The 18,060-nt window shown below is 31.4% G+C and overlaps 1 protein-coding gene across 1 annotated transcript in view; it reads right to left on the bottom strand.

The window, feature by feature from the left end:
* The window catches only part of LOC130440678 (uncharacterized), a 696,836-nt gene that overhangs the window by 17,803 nt on the left and 660,973 nt on the right, over positions 1–18,060 (bottom strand). The window contains exons 9-11 of the mRNA XM_056773943.1: positions 15,640–16,037; positions 6,681–6,835; positions 3,972–4,217 (exon numbers count right to left, since the gene is read on the bottom strand). Coding sequence (XP_056629921.1) covers positions 3,972–4,217; positions 6,681–6,835; positions 15,640–16,037 — 799 coding nt within the window. The remainder of the gene's footprint in view (positions 1–3,971; positions 4,218–6,680; positions 6,836–15,639; positions 16,038–18,060) is intronic.

Here is an 18,060-nt window from a genome sequence, read left to right as displayed (position 1 = left end):
AACCCGCCTGCATGGATAACTACAATTAAAAATCAACTGAAAAGAGTGAAACAAGATGAAAATTCAATGATAAGGTATTTTCAAAAAATAATGATTAGCTACTTAAAACCAGAAATATAAATTGAAACAGTACCAAACCAATGTACCTGCATATTGTACACTTAAAAATATCAGCACGGTAGTTTTTTCACTTTTTTGCAACATTATAAACAGAATTACATTCGGAGGCATGCACAAAGAGATAATAATTTATCATAGCATTCAATTTCATGGTTTTTCATTCTGGTTTTAAGTACCTAATCATTATTTTTTTAAAATACCTTATCATTGAATTTTCATATTGTTTCAGTATTTTCAGTTGATTTTTAATTGTAGTTATTATTATTTTATTTCTTAACCGTAACAAGCTTCGGTTTTACAGGCTTTCTTACAATTACATGGATTCAAAAGATCAATTTGAAATGAGGTTTTGTTCTTGAATGAAAGTACCATTCTTACCATTTTGTAACCGAAATTGATAAAATCTAATGTTTTAAATTTGGGATTCAATGTATTTTTATTAATACATATGAATAGAACCTTTGAGTTAATGCAAATGCAAGACATCTGATATGTACGGCCTTTTTGATAAATTAATATTGCCAAAGCAACGAGCAAAAATAAGTTGTCTAGCTTTATCCCCGGTGTTACCTTTTTCATATAAAATATTCCATACAATGCTGCTCTCAACTCCTTAGTATTTGCTATGGCCAAGAGAGACTAGAACATCACTATTTTCTTTTATTTTTATTATTTCTGAAGTTTTTTTTGTGCCATTGAAATAAATTAAAAGCAAATTAAAAACAAATTATAGACAATTTAATTATTAAAAACATTGCACCGATGCAGCGCATGAATCAGAAAGTGACGGCGATACTTAAATGTGAGCAACGCATACTTGTGAGCGCGCAAAATTAACATTTGAAAAACAAGCATAATCCATTTAGAATATTATTTACTATTATATAAGGAATTGGGAAAAAATATTATTCATTTTTCATTTTTTGAATATGTTTCTTATTGGTGAAAATTACCAAAATTTGAGATTTTTCAGACATTCACATTCCTAGAAATATTAACCTTATGGTGAAAAGTCATAGAACCTTTTTCATTTATTTTTCAATGAAAATATAGTTTGTTTGGTTGAAAAATAACAATTCTCTGCAATTTCTTAAACAGTTTTGGTTTAAACAATATGATACGGAGTTGTCCCTTGGCAACATACATTTATGTCATCAGTGAGCAATTCGAAGTGGATCGCATAAAAAAATTGAGGTGGAATAGTTTTCGATATTGATATACGCTTTCTTCTGGACTAATTGTAATAAGATAATTTTTAAAGTTTTTGTTTACCAAACAGTAGAGAATAACGATTCTTTTGTCGATCATAATAGAGAGTTAATTCGTTTCAACGATGTGAATTCTCATGAAAAGTATCTTCAACTGAAAATTGCTCTAAAACTGAAGACAGTTGATTAAATTCCTCAAGTTTATGCAAAGTTTTGTAGATAATCCATTATTAAAAAGAATAGTTTCCGTTTGTATAAAGTAACGGTAGTACGAAATTATCCGGAGATGATCAATACCAAAGAATGGAATTTTGTGGAGCCATAATACCGAAGGTTGATGTAGACTCTCATTTTCGTCGTAAAATAGACTTTTCTAATAAAATCGCCTTTATTTGAAATGGCAAAATGGTACTGTTAGTTGCGACAATTGTAGATATCCTAACAGGTAGATTTCTAAAGAAGTACAATTAAATAGCCAGCCGGACAGTTTATCAGCATTAAATTTAGTTTAAACATTCCTAATAAATAATGTGTACAAAAATCTAGCGATAGGGAGGAACTGATAACTTATAACAAGCCCGTCAAATAACAATCCGAATAAATGAAATATTCCCGTTGATTTTTTCAATAACTTTCGAATAATTCGAATTAGAATTATGCAGTATTCACTATTGTATCAGTAATTTCGAAGATTATAAAAAATTCCCAAGATATTAAAAATAATATTTTCACAAACGATTAACCGACTAGAATTTTTTGTGAGGACCCGATAAGGACCTTATTAATCAGCATGTAACGTAGATTAGTAATGAGGTCCTGATGAGGTTTACCTTACGTAGTCCGTATTAGGATTACCTTATATGGCCCTTATCAGGATTATCTTATATGGTTCTGATCAGGATCATGATAGCTTAACATATTCTTCATCAGATTTTCTTTCTGGTTTGTATGGGAAAGAGAGGTTCACACATATAAGAATACTCTATAAATCATAGAAACTTATATGTATCTGTATAGGGTTATTTTCCAATCACCACACTTGAATGTTTTTATTTATTACAATGTTTCTTCGGGTTACTTTCCACATTCCCAATACATTTACATCACATAAATAAATCTATAATATATTAAAAACCCACTCATCGCTTTAAGGTTTTTTTTCACTTTTTTGTTTAAAATGAACTTTTTTCTATTATTTCATATAGAAAACTTTCGAACACAATATGTTTCTAAGAAAACACTTTCACTCTAAAATAAGCAACACAACATTTGACAGTGATAATGTCATACAACTGGATGTTATTATCACTGTCAAATGTCGTGTTGCTTATAATTCTCATATTCGTTTTAGAGTGGAGTGTTTTTTTCGTCATACAATGAAAAAGAATATTCGTTAGATCCGAACACTTCCAAGTGTTGCAGGTTTTCTGCGGTTTCCCTGCAACCTGGTGAACCGGTTCTCCAGCCAAATGGTCGACGATAGGGAATTATACGAGAAGGGCGGTTTTTGCTTAGAAGCTTCACTTCGTTTTCATTCGGTCAAAATCTCCCGCTAGTTAGGCAAACACAAAACCCAACCAAACCACCACAACCCCAGCCCTGCCCTATATGAGGGCCTACTCAAACAAACCAAATTCCTTACAAAAATCCTCTTTTTCTATCAACCTTTAGCCAACGAATCTCTCTCTCTCTCTCTCTCTCTAACACTTCCAATATAAACACTGAAGAAATAATAGTAGCGATATATTTTATATTATGATGTTAACTACATTAAAAAATTTTTATTCACGCAAAGATTTAGATCTGGTTTAGATTGATATCATCTTCTCTTTATATTATTTTCCGCTTATCTTGGAGTAATCCACACTATAATTTGATATCCAATTCAACAGCTAAATGAATAGGCAATTTTTAAAAGTAAAATGAGAGAATTGTTGTATTGAAATTCATAGATGGTTCAAAATGAGTGATTTGATAATTCAAATATTCGGGAAGAATAGTTTTATCCAAATTTCTTAAAAAATTATTATTTTTGCAGTAAGGTAAATCAGAGAAATGCCTCGTATGGACATGACTAGGAAAGCCTGAAGAAAAAATAATACATTTTTAAACGTGTCAACCTAATCTGATCCTAGTATGGAGCTCGTCAAGATAACCTTACAAGAAATACTCTTTATTTTAGTAAGGTGATCTTGAGATAATCCTTGCATGAATATGACCAGGAAAGCCTGAAGAAAAAGTGATTTATTTTCAAACGAGCAACCTAATATGATCCAAGTGTGAACTTCGTCAGGATGACCTGATAAGATATATTTCTTTTTTAAATAAAGTAATCCTGAGAGCTTCCTTATATGGACATGATCAAGGAAACCTGATATAAGACTAATTTATTTTAAATAGGGTTATTTTGATGCGCTCCCAGCGTGGACCTCGTCAGGATTGTTCAAATAAAGTTAATATTGTGTTAATCTGATGAGGTATATATGATCAAAAAAATAGGGAAAGAATTTTTGTCTGGAAGTTTTCGGAATAAGGTAGATACATGTTTATATAATTCTATCGACTTATGAAGTTGATTGAATTGTTTATCCTCAAGTTCACGTTTTTTCTCAAAATCTCAAAAGAGATATAATTTTGATTTACCTTTTCCATACACAAGTTATCGCATGTTTCTTTCATCTTGGTCAACTGCTTCTGTAGACTTCTATACTCTTCAAGGAACCTCTCCAGTTGGGCAGCATGATAATCATACGAATTGGCGTTTGGAGTAGTGCTAGATGGAGTAGTGCTAGATGTAGGGGATATTCTTTCTCTTGTTTTGTTAAACCAAATGCGATTTTCTAAGTTAGAAACATCCAGAAGAGGAGTGGCGCTCATATCAGTCGTTAACTGAAATTCAAGAATAAAAACATATTTGAGACACATATATGGGATATCCCACAAACGATATCGCACAATTTTACAACGTATTAATCCCACAAGTTGGCAAATAGAATCAATATATTGTAAAAATTTATATCGAAAAAATTATGTGAAAAAGTGAAACATCTTATTTACTAGTTTGATCTGTACACGAAATTATTTCCAAGTATCGTTCTAATCTGATAATCAGTTATTAGCTCAGGACAAGGATTATATGATCACACGAAGTTCGAGAAGATAAAAATAACCATTCCTACTAAAGACAAATGGAATGAAAAATGTATCAAGAAGGATAAACATATTTTAATATTCACAGATAACTCGGTTACAAGAAATGGAACAAAAGCTGGTGGGTTTTCAAAGTCGTATAGACTAAAAACTGGATGTATTATTCTTCAAGCGGAAATATACACAGCAGAGGAGGCTGTCACAATCTTGAAGTAACTGGTAAGTCAAACAGAGAGACAAAAATCTACACAGACAGCCTTGTAAATAATAGCATCAGAAACGACAAAATCAAAAGTGGAAGTGAACTGTTATGAGACACTCTCCTCAATTCGTGACACTTAAGTAAGCCACTGTAAGATAACTGAAGTGGAAAAGAAATCCAAGGCAGCCTTACCAGGGGTAAGACGAGGAAAGAAGGTACCAAGAATCAGTAATAGTGTCATTTCCGATGGAATTGATGGAATATACTTTTAAAACTTGTAGTAATAGTAGTAATTTTACGATATCCAAAGCGATTTGGCCAAGAATCAATGGAGAAAAAACAAAAAAGATACTAAGAATCACGAAAAATTCAATTCAGAGAACCAACGGAGTGATCACAGGACTATCGGTACAAGACTCCAGAAATGGGAAGTGACTCTGCTTCGAAGAAATTGGAATAAGAAAAAATAAAAAAAAACTTGAACCTGTGCTGGATATGTTTGAAAAGAAAAAGAAAAAATAAGATGGAAGGGAAGCTTAGCAAGTTCAATTAGTTTTCAAATTGAGGAAAATAAAACTTGCTCAAACTAAAATAACCTCATCTAGCCTAGTGTGCCTTGAAAAGGGAGAAACAGTTAGAACTCTTGAATACTCGGGTTTTCTTCTGTCTATTAAGTGAGTGAACTGCATTGGAATGGAAATATCAATGACGAAAAAAGATCAAAGTAATCCTAAACCAGAGTTACGCAATAAATTAAAAGGAAAAAGATGTCCACCAAAATTGTGAAAATCAGAAAACTGGAGTATCGAGCCATCATCAAGTACCTGTATTTGAAAGGGTTAAGAGGTAAGCAGATTTACGAAAATATGCCTAATAACCTTGGTGATCAATGTCCTTCGAATGCGACCGTGAAAAATTGGACTGCCAGTTGGCCAGTTTCTGTGTCAGTCCCCGAAAATATCGATGCAGTTCCTGATATGATTTTATCAGACCGTGGAATTGGGCTTAAATGGATCCGAAGTACTGAATATTTCATACTAACATGTTCATCATATAGTTCACGTCAATTTGAACATGAGAAAAATTGCTGCGGAATGGATCTCCAAATGTTTGAATGTTGACGATGTACACTTCTTAAACCGAATTGTAACTATGGATGAGACTTTCTCCAGTTTTTTGGGATTGCATTGGAGTAATAATGATTGATTTTCTAGATAAGGGTAGAACAATAACTGGAGATTACTATTCGACATAACTGATCGCTCCACGGGAAAAAATTAGAGAATGCTATAAAAAGGTGTTTTTGCAGGACAACGCCCCTGCACACAAATCTCATATTGCCATGCAAAAAATTCGTGATTTAGAATTTAGATTTAGAACAACCCCCTTATTCACAAGATTTGTCTTCGTCTGACGATCATCTCTTTCCTCAACTGGAAAAAGTTTAGAAGGTCGTAAATTTTCTTCCAGCAACGAGGTAATAAAAGCTGCGGAGGTCTGGTTTGCAGAGCAAGAAGAAACATTTTTTTTTGAAAGGTCTAGAGACGTTGTAGGTTCGCTGTAATAAATTCATCCAATTGAGAGGAGAATATGTTGAGTAGTAAAATATTTTGACATTGAAATTTTGTTTGGTTCTATAGTAGGCTAAGAATTTTTCAATATATCCTCGTAAACTCGTAGCGTAATTGATATCAACCATACTTGCATCTCTATGATAACGATATATAGCAGAACATCGAAAAATTCCATAATTGAGCATTTGGTGGATACTAAAAACATAAATATATTTATATTATAAAAATATATTTTTTCACAGTGTCTTTTTAATTACATTGTTTCATTTACAATTTTTTCTTTTGCATTTGCTTCACCAAAAATGAAACATTATTATGAGTTTCTTTTTGTTCAAAATACTTACTTACAAATATTTACTCATAATATAAGGTTATATTCATATAAATTTGTCGCACTGAATATTCTCTACAAAATTTTGCACTCACCTCTTTGTTTTGATGACCTTCTTCTCGAGTCAAATTCAAATAACTATTCGATATTTTATTTACCCTGTTCCTGTTCAAGCTAGCGAAGGGGTACTTGGGAGTATCAGACATTAGTCTGTCTTGACCGCCGTGAATGCTTTCTCCACCGCTACTACCTACAACAAAAGGAAGGGATAATCCCTTGATTATTTTATATATGTGGGTCCCATGTAGACGGTCATCTTTACAATGAGGTGGGATATTGCAAAGGAATCGTTAAATACGATATGTCTTTACACAATAGTTAAGCCAATTTATGACGTTTCGGTATTAATCTAGAATAATAATTTTTTATATAACAACGCTGCAATTAAATTGAAATAACTTTCAATGTTTGGGAATAATTTTTCACAATTGTATTCAAATTACTGATAATTATGAAAGGAATTAATTTTTTTATAATTGTAAGAGTTGGATTCTATATTTTGGTGATAACCTCAAATGAATTGTAGAGTAATATATGTCTGTTGATGAATTATTTCAAATTTGATGTGTCAGTAAGGTTAACCGTAAGCTACAATGAATCAATAAACATGCATTTCGCCTCAATAAAAACACTTACCTTTCGAAGATAACAATATAGTAATATAATAATTCTTGTATCTATATAACTTTTTTGAATATAAGTATATAAGAATCGGCGAAATATAGAGATAGACACACATGTAGTGTAGAAATCAGTGAACATAACATAGTATAAGCGTTATTAAATATGTAAGTTGAGAATATACCAGTGATTTGAATATATCGTTTCATTGAGTTCCCACTAATTGGAGGCCCTCGCCCTTCTACAACACATGGCGACTGTACAATCACCATATACAAACTTTTGATGATTAGTGTAATAACAACAGCCGCCTCGTTCCACAGGTGAAATTTGGAAATTAGTTAACGAATTTAGGGGGTAAATAATCGAAGCAAGCAGGACAACGGAGGGGTGGACCACAACTTTATGGAAAAGGACTAAATTTCTACACCGACAACAGTGCTGTTATACATCATAAAAGTTCTCCTGATAATAAAACTTTTATGGAAAACCCACCGTAGACAACTGAAGAGAGATATTACCAGAAGTTTAGGAGTAGAGAAGACTGTTTTATGAACGAATTTATTGTATAATATTGGAATCTACATAGGCTACATCTACATAGGTTCAATAAATGTCAATTACGTGGAAATAATTTGGAGAAAAATTAAAATTAATTGTTGAGGATATTGATAAGCAAAAAATTTCTTCACGATAACGAATGTTTAATTCATCAAAATATTTAAAGAAGGCTTCTTTAAAAAAAATCGCTATTGTTTTGTTTTTGTATATATGTACTAGTAATACCCGTCGCAGCTTCGCTCGCGGTTTATTGAACCTCTCGTAATATACATGCACTTCAGTAGGTAAAGATCGTCACAGAATTATCGGTAAATATCACACCTATTGATGTTAGACTTTTTATTGACCCACAATAAGCAATAGTAAAAGTAAATTAATAGTTTAATTGTTAATTCCTAGTAAATTAGTAATTTAATTCGTATTTTAATTCGCAATAGCAAATTTCTAATGATTAATTTGAATGGAAAACAAATACAGAACCATTTCCGATATTTCATGTATGCCGCGGCGAGATATTTTTATGAAACACAATTATTATGATTTCTGAAAACGGTTTCCTTCACATTATGAAAAAATCATTTATCTGGCTGCGTAAAACGCTGGAAATCCAATTTCATATTTAACCCTTTTTAAAGAAATCAAAAAGAAATTTCCAAAAACGGAGAAATTCGTTTTTAGATATTCACACGGGATCCATTTCTAAAAATATCTCATTTGAAATCTCATTTTGTCTTGAAGAATTGCTAAATATATGGTTCCGTGATAAACATTTTTGTTCAACTCTTTGAACCCTTTCCAAGTCGAATTTTGAAAATCGCAGAAATTTGTTTTTAGGTATTTGTACGGAGAATGCTTTAGTAAAAAACGAAGTCGATATTTCAGTCAATCAGGGCATCCTCTTTTATAGATAAAGAAGAAGATAAATTGAGATAACCTCAAATTTATCGAGAGCACATCTAGTGTATTTTTTTGCATTTCAAATAGTTTTTAACAAATTATTGACTATTCATAGTATATAATTATGTACGAAATCAAATATAAGACACATATAATTTTTTCAATCATGAAAACATTGACTGATTTACGATAGGATTTTGTTTCCTAGAATGTTCTGTCCTAACAGGTTACATTAATGGTGCTAAGTTTTGCACTGAAGAGAGATCGAGAAGGGTGTATTCTGAATCTAAAAATAATGTTACTCTTGTTGATAAATGCAATAATAAATCAGACGAATGTAATGGCTAGAATGTGGAGACAACTTATCTATCTCAGGCCCCCCATATTCTGATATTCATGTTCGCATAATTATACCCCAAGATTTAACTACTTGAAGAAAGGCATATGAAATAGCTGAACTAGAGTTATAAAAAAGGCCTATTTTACTGATCTTTCTGAAATTATTTTGGGTTTCTTTGTAGCGTTGGTAGACAGCGATGTCCAATTGCGTTACTATGAAAGAGGTAAATTGCAATGTTGATTGTTGGAGATTATATATCGATGATCAAGCAGGAGAAGAACATATATCGAATAACGGACAAGAACTGTTTTCGGAACATAGATTAATTTGTGTGATCAAGTTCTGTGTCTTTTTTGTTCTTCAAGATATCAATTTGAGGGATTAAAAATTATTTACAATCTTACAGGGGCTCCAGAATACTGTGCTATATCATTTTCTTCAATAAAGCACCACATATTTCATTGCATATTACGAATCAACTTAACTTTCCTATTACAATAATATAGGGTTGTGAATTTTCATGAAAATGGTAATAAGTCCAGTACCCAATACAATGCAAGAGAAAATCAAGAATGAAGATCTGTTGCGACCAAGCATTCGAATGGTAGTGAATATTTTGAAAAATTATTTGCTCCGTTAGTATTGGATGAATCGGATACAGGGTGAATTAAAATACCCACACATTACTTTTTCGGTTGTTTCAAATGGATCTTCTTTTATTTTATGTTAGTATCGAAAAGTACTACTAATATTATTAGTTCTTGAGATATTTTGATTTTTCTGTATAAAGCAACGATTATATACCTATATCTAATCATTTAACAATTAATTGGCTACGAAAAAACAATATATTACAGCTAAATTACAGAGAACAAAACATAAAACTATCTTATTTACTACAGTATACATATACATCTTGATTAGGACAATAGGGGTTCGAAATGACCTTTAAAGACAACATATGTTCACGCTTGAAAGCGATAATTGAAAGAATCACTAACATTTCTTATTGGAACATTTCGAGATTCATTCCGCATTCACTCCATCATATCATCCCTTATTGAAGATATTTTATACACTTCTTCCTAAATGTGACTCCAGAAAAATGGGATCATTTTACTGATATCTGGTGACCTTGGCGGCCAATGTACTAGACCATTCCTTACTATCCATCCTCCAGGAATTAGTTTATTCAGTTCACCATTAATTTATTGATTGACGTGAGTATGCTTATCAACATGCAAAAACCACAATCCTTTGATGTGTACAAAGTGGGAATTCTTCGAATAAAAGAGGTAATCGGTTTTCTACAAAATCTAAATATATCTCAGCATTTACATTTTTTTCAAAAAAATTTGGTTCTACTATATATTCACCAACAATACCTTTCCACACATTCAAAGACCATCTAGTTTAACTGTTTGTCACTATGTGATGTGGATTAGTTGATGAATGGTAGTGAAAATTTGCCTGTTAACACATTTATCATTTTTATTAAACGTGGCTACATCTCCAAATAGAACATAGTCCAAAACATCTCTTTGTTGATAAATTTTTTAGAAAGACCACCTAAAACGCTGGTCTTTTATCAAAATCAATTCCAATGAGAGGGCATTTTGTTTTTATCAAGGATTTTTTGTACACTGTAGTATATAGCTCGGTTCTTGGTCGCTGGAAATACTTGCACTTGTGTGTGTGTTTTCAGCCATCAAAACAATAATTCCATTTCCTTCTGTTACAGAAGTTCTCCATTGTTGCTGCTTCTCATAATTATAGAACCCGTGGGATTGATTCACTCCATTAATGTTTCCAAGCTTGCTTTTGTTGGTTGCCTTCTTTCAGAAAAACGTTCATGGTAAACTTCTGCTCATAGTAATGTCTTTTTATTGCATTCTACCAATATCCAGATCGTATCAATCATTTCATCAATAGTGATATTCATTTTTGCCCTAGTTCAAATAACAAATATATCATGGCAAACTCACAATTAATTGTTAAATGATTCGTTATAGGTACATAATCATTATTTTGCACAGACAAGTCAACATCTCAAGAATTGATAATTACAGGTATAGGGAATGCTTGATAAAATAAATATGTTGGTAGTACTTTTTCATACTAACTGAAATATAGAGTGATCCATCTAAGAAAACTGCGCAAAAGTTTTTCTTACATTTACATGGTATTAAACTTAATTAAATATTAATTATAACTTTTCAAATACAGCACATGATGAGGAATTCGAGCTAATTCCAAAAATGTGTGGTGTTCTATTAAAAAAAATGTAACTTTGATATGACACAGCAATCTGGAGCACTATGTAAGACTGGAAATAATTCTAAACTGTGAAAACTAAGTATAATCCCTGAAATTTTCAAATTTAAATATGAAAGGACAAAGGCAACACTGAAGTTTATCACACTAATCAATCACCCTGTATGCACAATGTGCCATTGTGTATGTTTCACCCTATTCCATACGTTAATTTATGTGAAATTTTCAGAACGGTCTTGGTTCAATTGATTCATGTGTTCAATTTTCGGACTGATGATAGATATTGTCTGACCATAGTCTTATTGATAAATAAAATAAAAAAATTGGAAATATTCCAATATATCTGAAAAGCAGTCGTCTACTAAGGGTGCACAAAACAGAAAATCATACTTGAAGAGTATGATGAATATGGTGTCATCATTGAATCCATTAAATAAACATTGTTAAATTTCGATTCTATGGCAAAAATTGTTCAGAATTGATGAGTGATGAGATTTTTTTCCAGTCTTTGTGGGTTTCTTGGTCTTGACAATTGCTCTAGTAGTGGATTTTGCTGGGTTTCCACTGTCTTGTCATATTTGATGATCCTTTCTTCTTCTTTTACAGTGATCTAGGTCTCTTCAGATATAAAATTATAATAATTATATATCAAGTGCCTTGTACTAATTGTGACGCTGTCTCTAGGGCAAACCTCTCAATATTTAGAAAACAAACTAAAAGATAAAAAAATAAAACTGCGTTAACGAGCCATGAAATATAAAAAAACATAAATTCAATTATAAAGATTCAAAAATTCTTGGAACGGAATCTAATACACAAAAAAGAGAATTTTTAGAAATGGTTCACATTCATAAGAAGAAGTGAATATATAGCTCCATTTTGTAAATTCTAATAAAACTACAAATAATTTGATTGATTAAGTACTGCAACATATTTGAGATGTAATCATTCTTATTAGAACAAATTTCTATTTTGATTTTATTCTTACTTCGATGTTCTTGATGTAGGTGAGGTGGTCTATTGATTAATATAAATACACAAATTGTCAGTGTCAATCTCATATTGTGATAGAGACTCAAAGAAAAGTCGAAACGTTAATTTTTATCTTTCTTTCAAAAATTATTCAAAAAAACTAAACAGAAGAGACCTAAAATCAAGAAAATTAATAAGCAAAAATATATCAAAAGTTCTAAGAAATAAGAAATTAAAAAAAATTTATCGATATATATATATATATATATATATATATATATATATATATATATATATATATATATATATATATATATATATATATATAATATTACATTTGGTAGCGCGACTCCACAGCTCAATTCCATATGTCCATTTAGGCTTCATGTCATATCATGTTCCTAGCTGTACTTTTATATAAAAAAAATTAATTTAATAACCACTTTTTAAAGGTAGAGCGTTACCTCTATTCCATACGAGGAGTCACCTCCTAAATGTTGTTAGGATTTGGAAACACTGTGTATTTATATTAATTGTAATAAGTTTATATAGACTGAAATACATAAAATATACTAGGGTGATTCCATATAAATTTGGTTATGATAATACTTAATATTGGATTTCAAAGAAATGTCATAATTTGATATCTGGTATACTATTTATGTGATAATGAATGTAGAAACTGAATAATCTTAGTTCACTATTGTCACATTCTTCTCTTCATTTCGTTGTTTGTGAATTATTTAAGTGAATCTAAGTGAATCCACAATATCGTGGCACAATTTTGATTTTAACTCTGAAGTAATTCAACACATCAAATTATTATCTAGTTTACTTTAGTCGCTAAGCTGGAATTTCTGAAACTTTTAGTGATATTCATACTGAACACATTTTTTACACCACCACTACATCAACACTTACAATTACAATGCCTGACGCGCGTTTTGATTACCAAGTTATCATCTTCAGAGACTGATGGTTAGGTATATGTACCAATCTATTCCAAATTTAGTTCTAAGGAAAAACTCCGCTACGTTCAAGTATATCCCGGCTGATTCTATTTATTGTATCCAACATAAGATGGCCGGTCTCCATTTCCTGGTACATCATTCATTTCACTTTCCTCTTACCATCGAGAGGTACAATAAGAAAAAGACCTTTATTGAGGATGTAGCTGTACTCAACGGTTATGATGAAAGAAATGTAAATATGTTAAGGATTGGAAGGAGTATTTTAGAGCAGATTTTAGATTGGTTTATAAATCCATCAATACATTAAAACAATTGTTGTGCAATCCTAAAGATGAAATATCAAATTTGGAACAGAGTGGTATATATGAAATTAGCTGTTGTGATTTTGGCGGAAAGTATATTGGGAAGACTAAGAGATCTGTTATTGTCTGGTTTAAAGAGCACATGGCTCATTTAAATTATGGACGCATCGAAAAATCGAGTATTGCTGATCATACTGCCAGGCATTATCAGGACATTAATATTAATAATGTAAAATTGTTAAAAAATGTCTCCAATAATGAAAGGTTGGTTGTATTTGAAAGCACTGAATTTGCTAAATGTCAGAGTAGCCTAAATAGGGACAAAGGGTCAATTACGTACAGTCCACTCCTCCAAGGAGGTTTTCTCGTTGGAATTAATTTTCGCCGAAGAAGGTTTATTGGTAGCGAAATTCAGTATAAAACTTGTCAATCGAGCAATTAGGTTTTAGTTTATCTTCAATCTATGAAGACGATAACTTGGTTATCGAAACACGCGTCAGATAGTGTATTTGTGAGTATTGGTGTAGTGGTGGTGTAAACAGTGTGTGCAGTCCTCTAATTACAATAATTAATTGAAATAAGTATCACACTTTCCACGAGAAATTAGATATTCTTTGCACAAATACATACTTCTGAACTTAATTAAGCTTTTTACATTTTACACATTTTATGATGCATTGAATTTCAGGTTTTGAAGTATGTTCATACAAAAAGATGAATTTTTGTGCTTTAATATCCTGTTTAGAATTTTGCCATTGAAATTGTGCGAATGAACATTTTCAACTAAACTATAAGTGTATACCATTGGTTATTTTACTTATAAGGGCCAATAGTTTCATTACAATCATCACACATTTAACATTCTATCCTCATATTTTTTTGTGGATATCATCGAAATACCAAAACAACTAACTGTATTTCCAGGGATTCGCTCAATTAATTTTCCGACTTCGTTACCATTCAAGAAGTAACTGAATACTGGTTCCATCAATAAAGTAAAGCCGTTTTGAATTATGTTCCTTCTGTTCAATCTGACGCAGCCATGTATCATAATTTATAACTTTTGCAACTAAGTTGGGCTTTTCTTGTGTTCTAATTTCAGACGATGTTGAGTTCATCCAGATTTCAAGAAAATTCGTTATTAAAAAAATGTTATCCAAACAAAAATGAATATATAATTAGAAGATACTTTACAAAATTTATCTGTGAATTTTTACAATCAAGCAGAACAATATTTTCAAGAAACAAAAAATACGAAAATTCAACCTAAAACACTTCAATCAAATATTCCTTTCCCCCGACATAAAGAGTATTCTATTATTAATATTCTAGAATGATTTAAGCCTATTGTTTATCAAGTTTAAACACAAACGTATTTGGAACGTCTTAATGAAGCACTCGTTGCAAATAGTTCACATATGCGAAGCAAGTTTGAAAAGTTTTTAAAGCTAGTTTTTTATGAACCGAAGCGTTTTGAAGGAATACTCGTAGATGATTTGACAGAATATATTTGAAAAAACTAAACATACAAAACTCCGAATTTTACTTTCAAATCGGCGTCGCTTGATTTTGAAATATTTTTTATCAGCTAAATTTAGACAGTATTGATGCTCATAGGCTCGTAAGAAATATTTACTCACTACTTCATTGTAAGTATATAGCTTCTCACCAATATAATTTCAATATTCCAAGTCTTGGATAACTAATAGAGTTTAACAGTAATTTAGGATTCGAATCAACAAAATTTCTTGGTTTATTGGTTAAATTATCAAAGAATATGCAATATTATACAATTTAAATGCAAACTGTATTGCTTCCAGACGAGAGAATAATATTTAAGTAGAAAGTAACTAGAATGAGAAATTGAATTTTAACGCATTTTAAAGTACTTTGACACGCTCAAACGTTTATCAAGTTTAATCAATATATAGTAGAGAACTTAAACTCTCAATAATGGAGAATATTTCGTTTTTGAGTTAAATATTTTTTGTGCATTCCAGTCAATCTACGAAGAACTCTTAGTAAAACGTGTTGTGTGAAAATCATCTCTACTCACCATATCTACTATCTGTCAACAAGGGCGCTTGACTATCATTACTTCTGTACCTCATGGATTGTAATAATTCTTTTTTCCTCGGTAACGTACAAAATATTTCGTTTATATCCGACGCACTTCCACTATCACTTGCGGCTTTAGATGCACTATACTGTTTCATTTCAAACGATTTACTTTTTGGCGAACTTTCTATTAAGTCTGGAAAATGTTTTTCCGCACCTTCTGTTACTCGAGACAGTTCTTTTGTGGAATAAACGGAAGATGAAGTCGGTGAAAAGTATCTTCTTATCGTCGATGATGATGTTGAGTAGATTGGGAAGCTGGTTGGTGTTGAAGTAGGTGTCGGATACTGATTATATGTACCACATGTCGAAGTGCAGTTTTTGTTGATATTGTCTCTAGGAGAAAATGAATATAAGATTATTTGTTCAAACACAAAAATTAGTATCTATAAATAAGGACGAAAAAAAAACACTCGAGTCCTTGAAAATATACTGTACAGACCCATGTTTTGAAAGAAGCTGAGGATGATTGACATTTCTCTTCACATACACATCAAAATCATCATCAAAATTAAAGATTTATCTATATCATCTTGTACTCGGAGCTAAATGAATCTATTTGAGATTATGAAATTTGCCATAATTGGGGAAAAAAATTAATGGCTTTTATTAAAAAATTCTTAGCGCATTTTTACAAAAAAATTCGCTAAAAATTATTAACGTTCTGTCCTTCCGCCCGTCTGTCTGCAGGGATACCTCCTCACAGGAAGCATGTAGCGAATTTGAGTTTTTTGCAATTAATTTCTATATAGTTGTATGTGCCGAAACGAGACAAATTTTTGGAATTATTGAGGAAAAATTATTTAAATTAACCAAATATGATCCCATTAATCTCATTGGCAAAATTACCTCAAATGATATGAGTTTACGTAAATCGACATCACTCGAAGTCAATCGACATAATACACCAATAAACATCAAATGACAATAGACGTTAATTGGCTTCAATAGACGTCAAGACAAAATCATTAAATAAATAGAAATGTTGACATTGTTCTTGTTTCATTCTTCATGGAAACTTCGTTTCATAAATCAAGATTTTCGTTATAATTTACTGATTGCTAACGGTAAAAGGGCGCTATGTTTCATGCGTCGAGACTGCGACGATTTTGTCACTTTTCATATTCTGGATGTGTAATAAGCATTCAGAATTGATTATTTTCACTTGTATGAAAATATTGAACTGCTTTACTGAGTTTTTAAGGAGTTTGGGTATTTCGATAATGAAAATTGACTATTAAAGAGTGTTCTTCAGCTATCGGATTACTTGAAGTGTATCTTAGTGTTACTTCAAAGATGCTTGATCAGTTCCAGGAAATTGAAACTGTTTCTGATGGAGAAGGAACTGATAGACTCAAAGAACAACAACAAATAGCCGATGATCGTTACTCGTGTCTTATATCTCTTAGAATCTGTAGAAATGAACATTTAAACATAATCAAAATAATGGATTTTTTTATTATCATTACTTCTCATTTATACTTATAGCCTCTATTTTTTTATAAGATAATTCAGAAATCAAAGCGAGTATCGACAATGAAGGGTAATCTTACAAAAGGAGCACTTCTGACCCCAGAAAAGGATGCTTCATCTAGATGGAGCTAAATGTGGGCTAGAGTTACCTATCCAAAAACGGAAAGAACGCAGAAGCTGGAACGTTAGGTCCTGCTTGTAAATGCAAAAAGAAATACTGGTTTCTATTACAAGGGTGCGAAGTATTTGATGCTTTCTGGAATCTTGGTGATCAGAACAAACAAAATATCCTCTTCTTTAGCAAAATGGAATCTGTGCCAAAAAAGATAACATATCCAAAGAAAACCAAAAAATCCATGTGATTTCTTAAGATAGATGTTATGCTCTAGACCGGTTGAGTTATTAAGTACTCCAAAATCAGACAACAATGGCAAATAAGCAAATCGAACGAATAAGATTCCAAAAGTTCACCAAAGTACACCAGTCTTTATAGTCTTATAAACAATCCAAACAAAATATATTTGTATCATTATTTCTGAATTCCGAGCTCATAAAAGGACTATTGCATTGAATGGTTAAACAGGAAGGCATACAACCAGCGTAGGAAAATAAATACAGAAAAAATTTCTGTGCCGAATTTGATATTCTAAATATTCAGTAAGCTCTACCCTAATCATACTATAGGACATGCTTTCTGGGTATATTCATTTACCATCAGGCACAGATTTTGCAGAGGTTGAAGAATACAAGACTGGTATACCGCAGTTGCAAAATAGATGAGAGTGAAAACTCCCCAAATAACTGTTATTAAACAGAATGACATTTGATAATGATACAGTTTTTTTTGTAACAAACGGTACAAGCCATAATTTTCAAAAAAATTAAG

Source organism: Diorhabda sublineata, chromosome 2, assembly GCF_026230105.1.
Source record: "Diorhabda sublineata isolate icDioSubl1.1 chromosome 2, icDioSubl1.1, whole genome shotgun sequence".
In the NCBI taxonomy this organism is placed as follows: domain Eukaryota; kingdom Metazoa; phylum Arthropoda; class Insecta; order Coleoptera; family Chrysomelidae; genus Diorhabda; species Diorhabda sublineata.
This window is presented reverse-complemented; position numbering and strand designations above follow the sequence as displayed.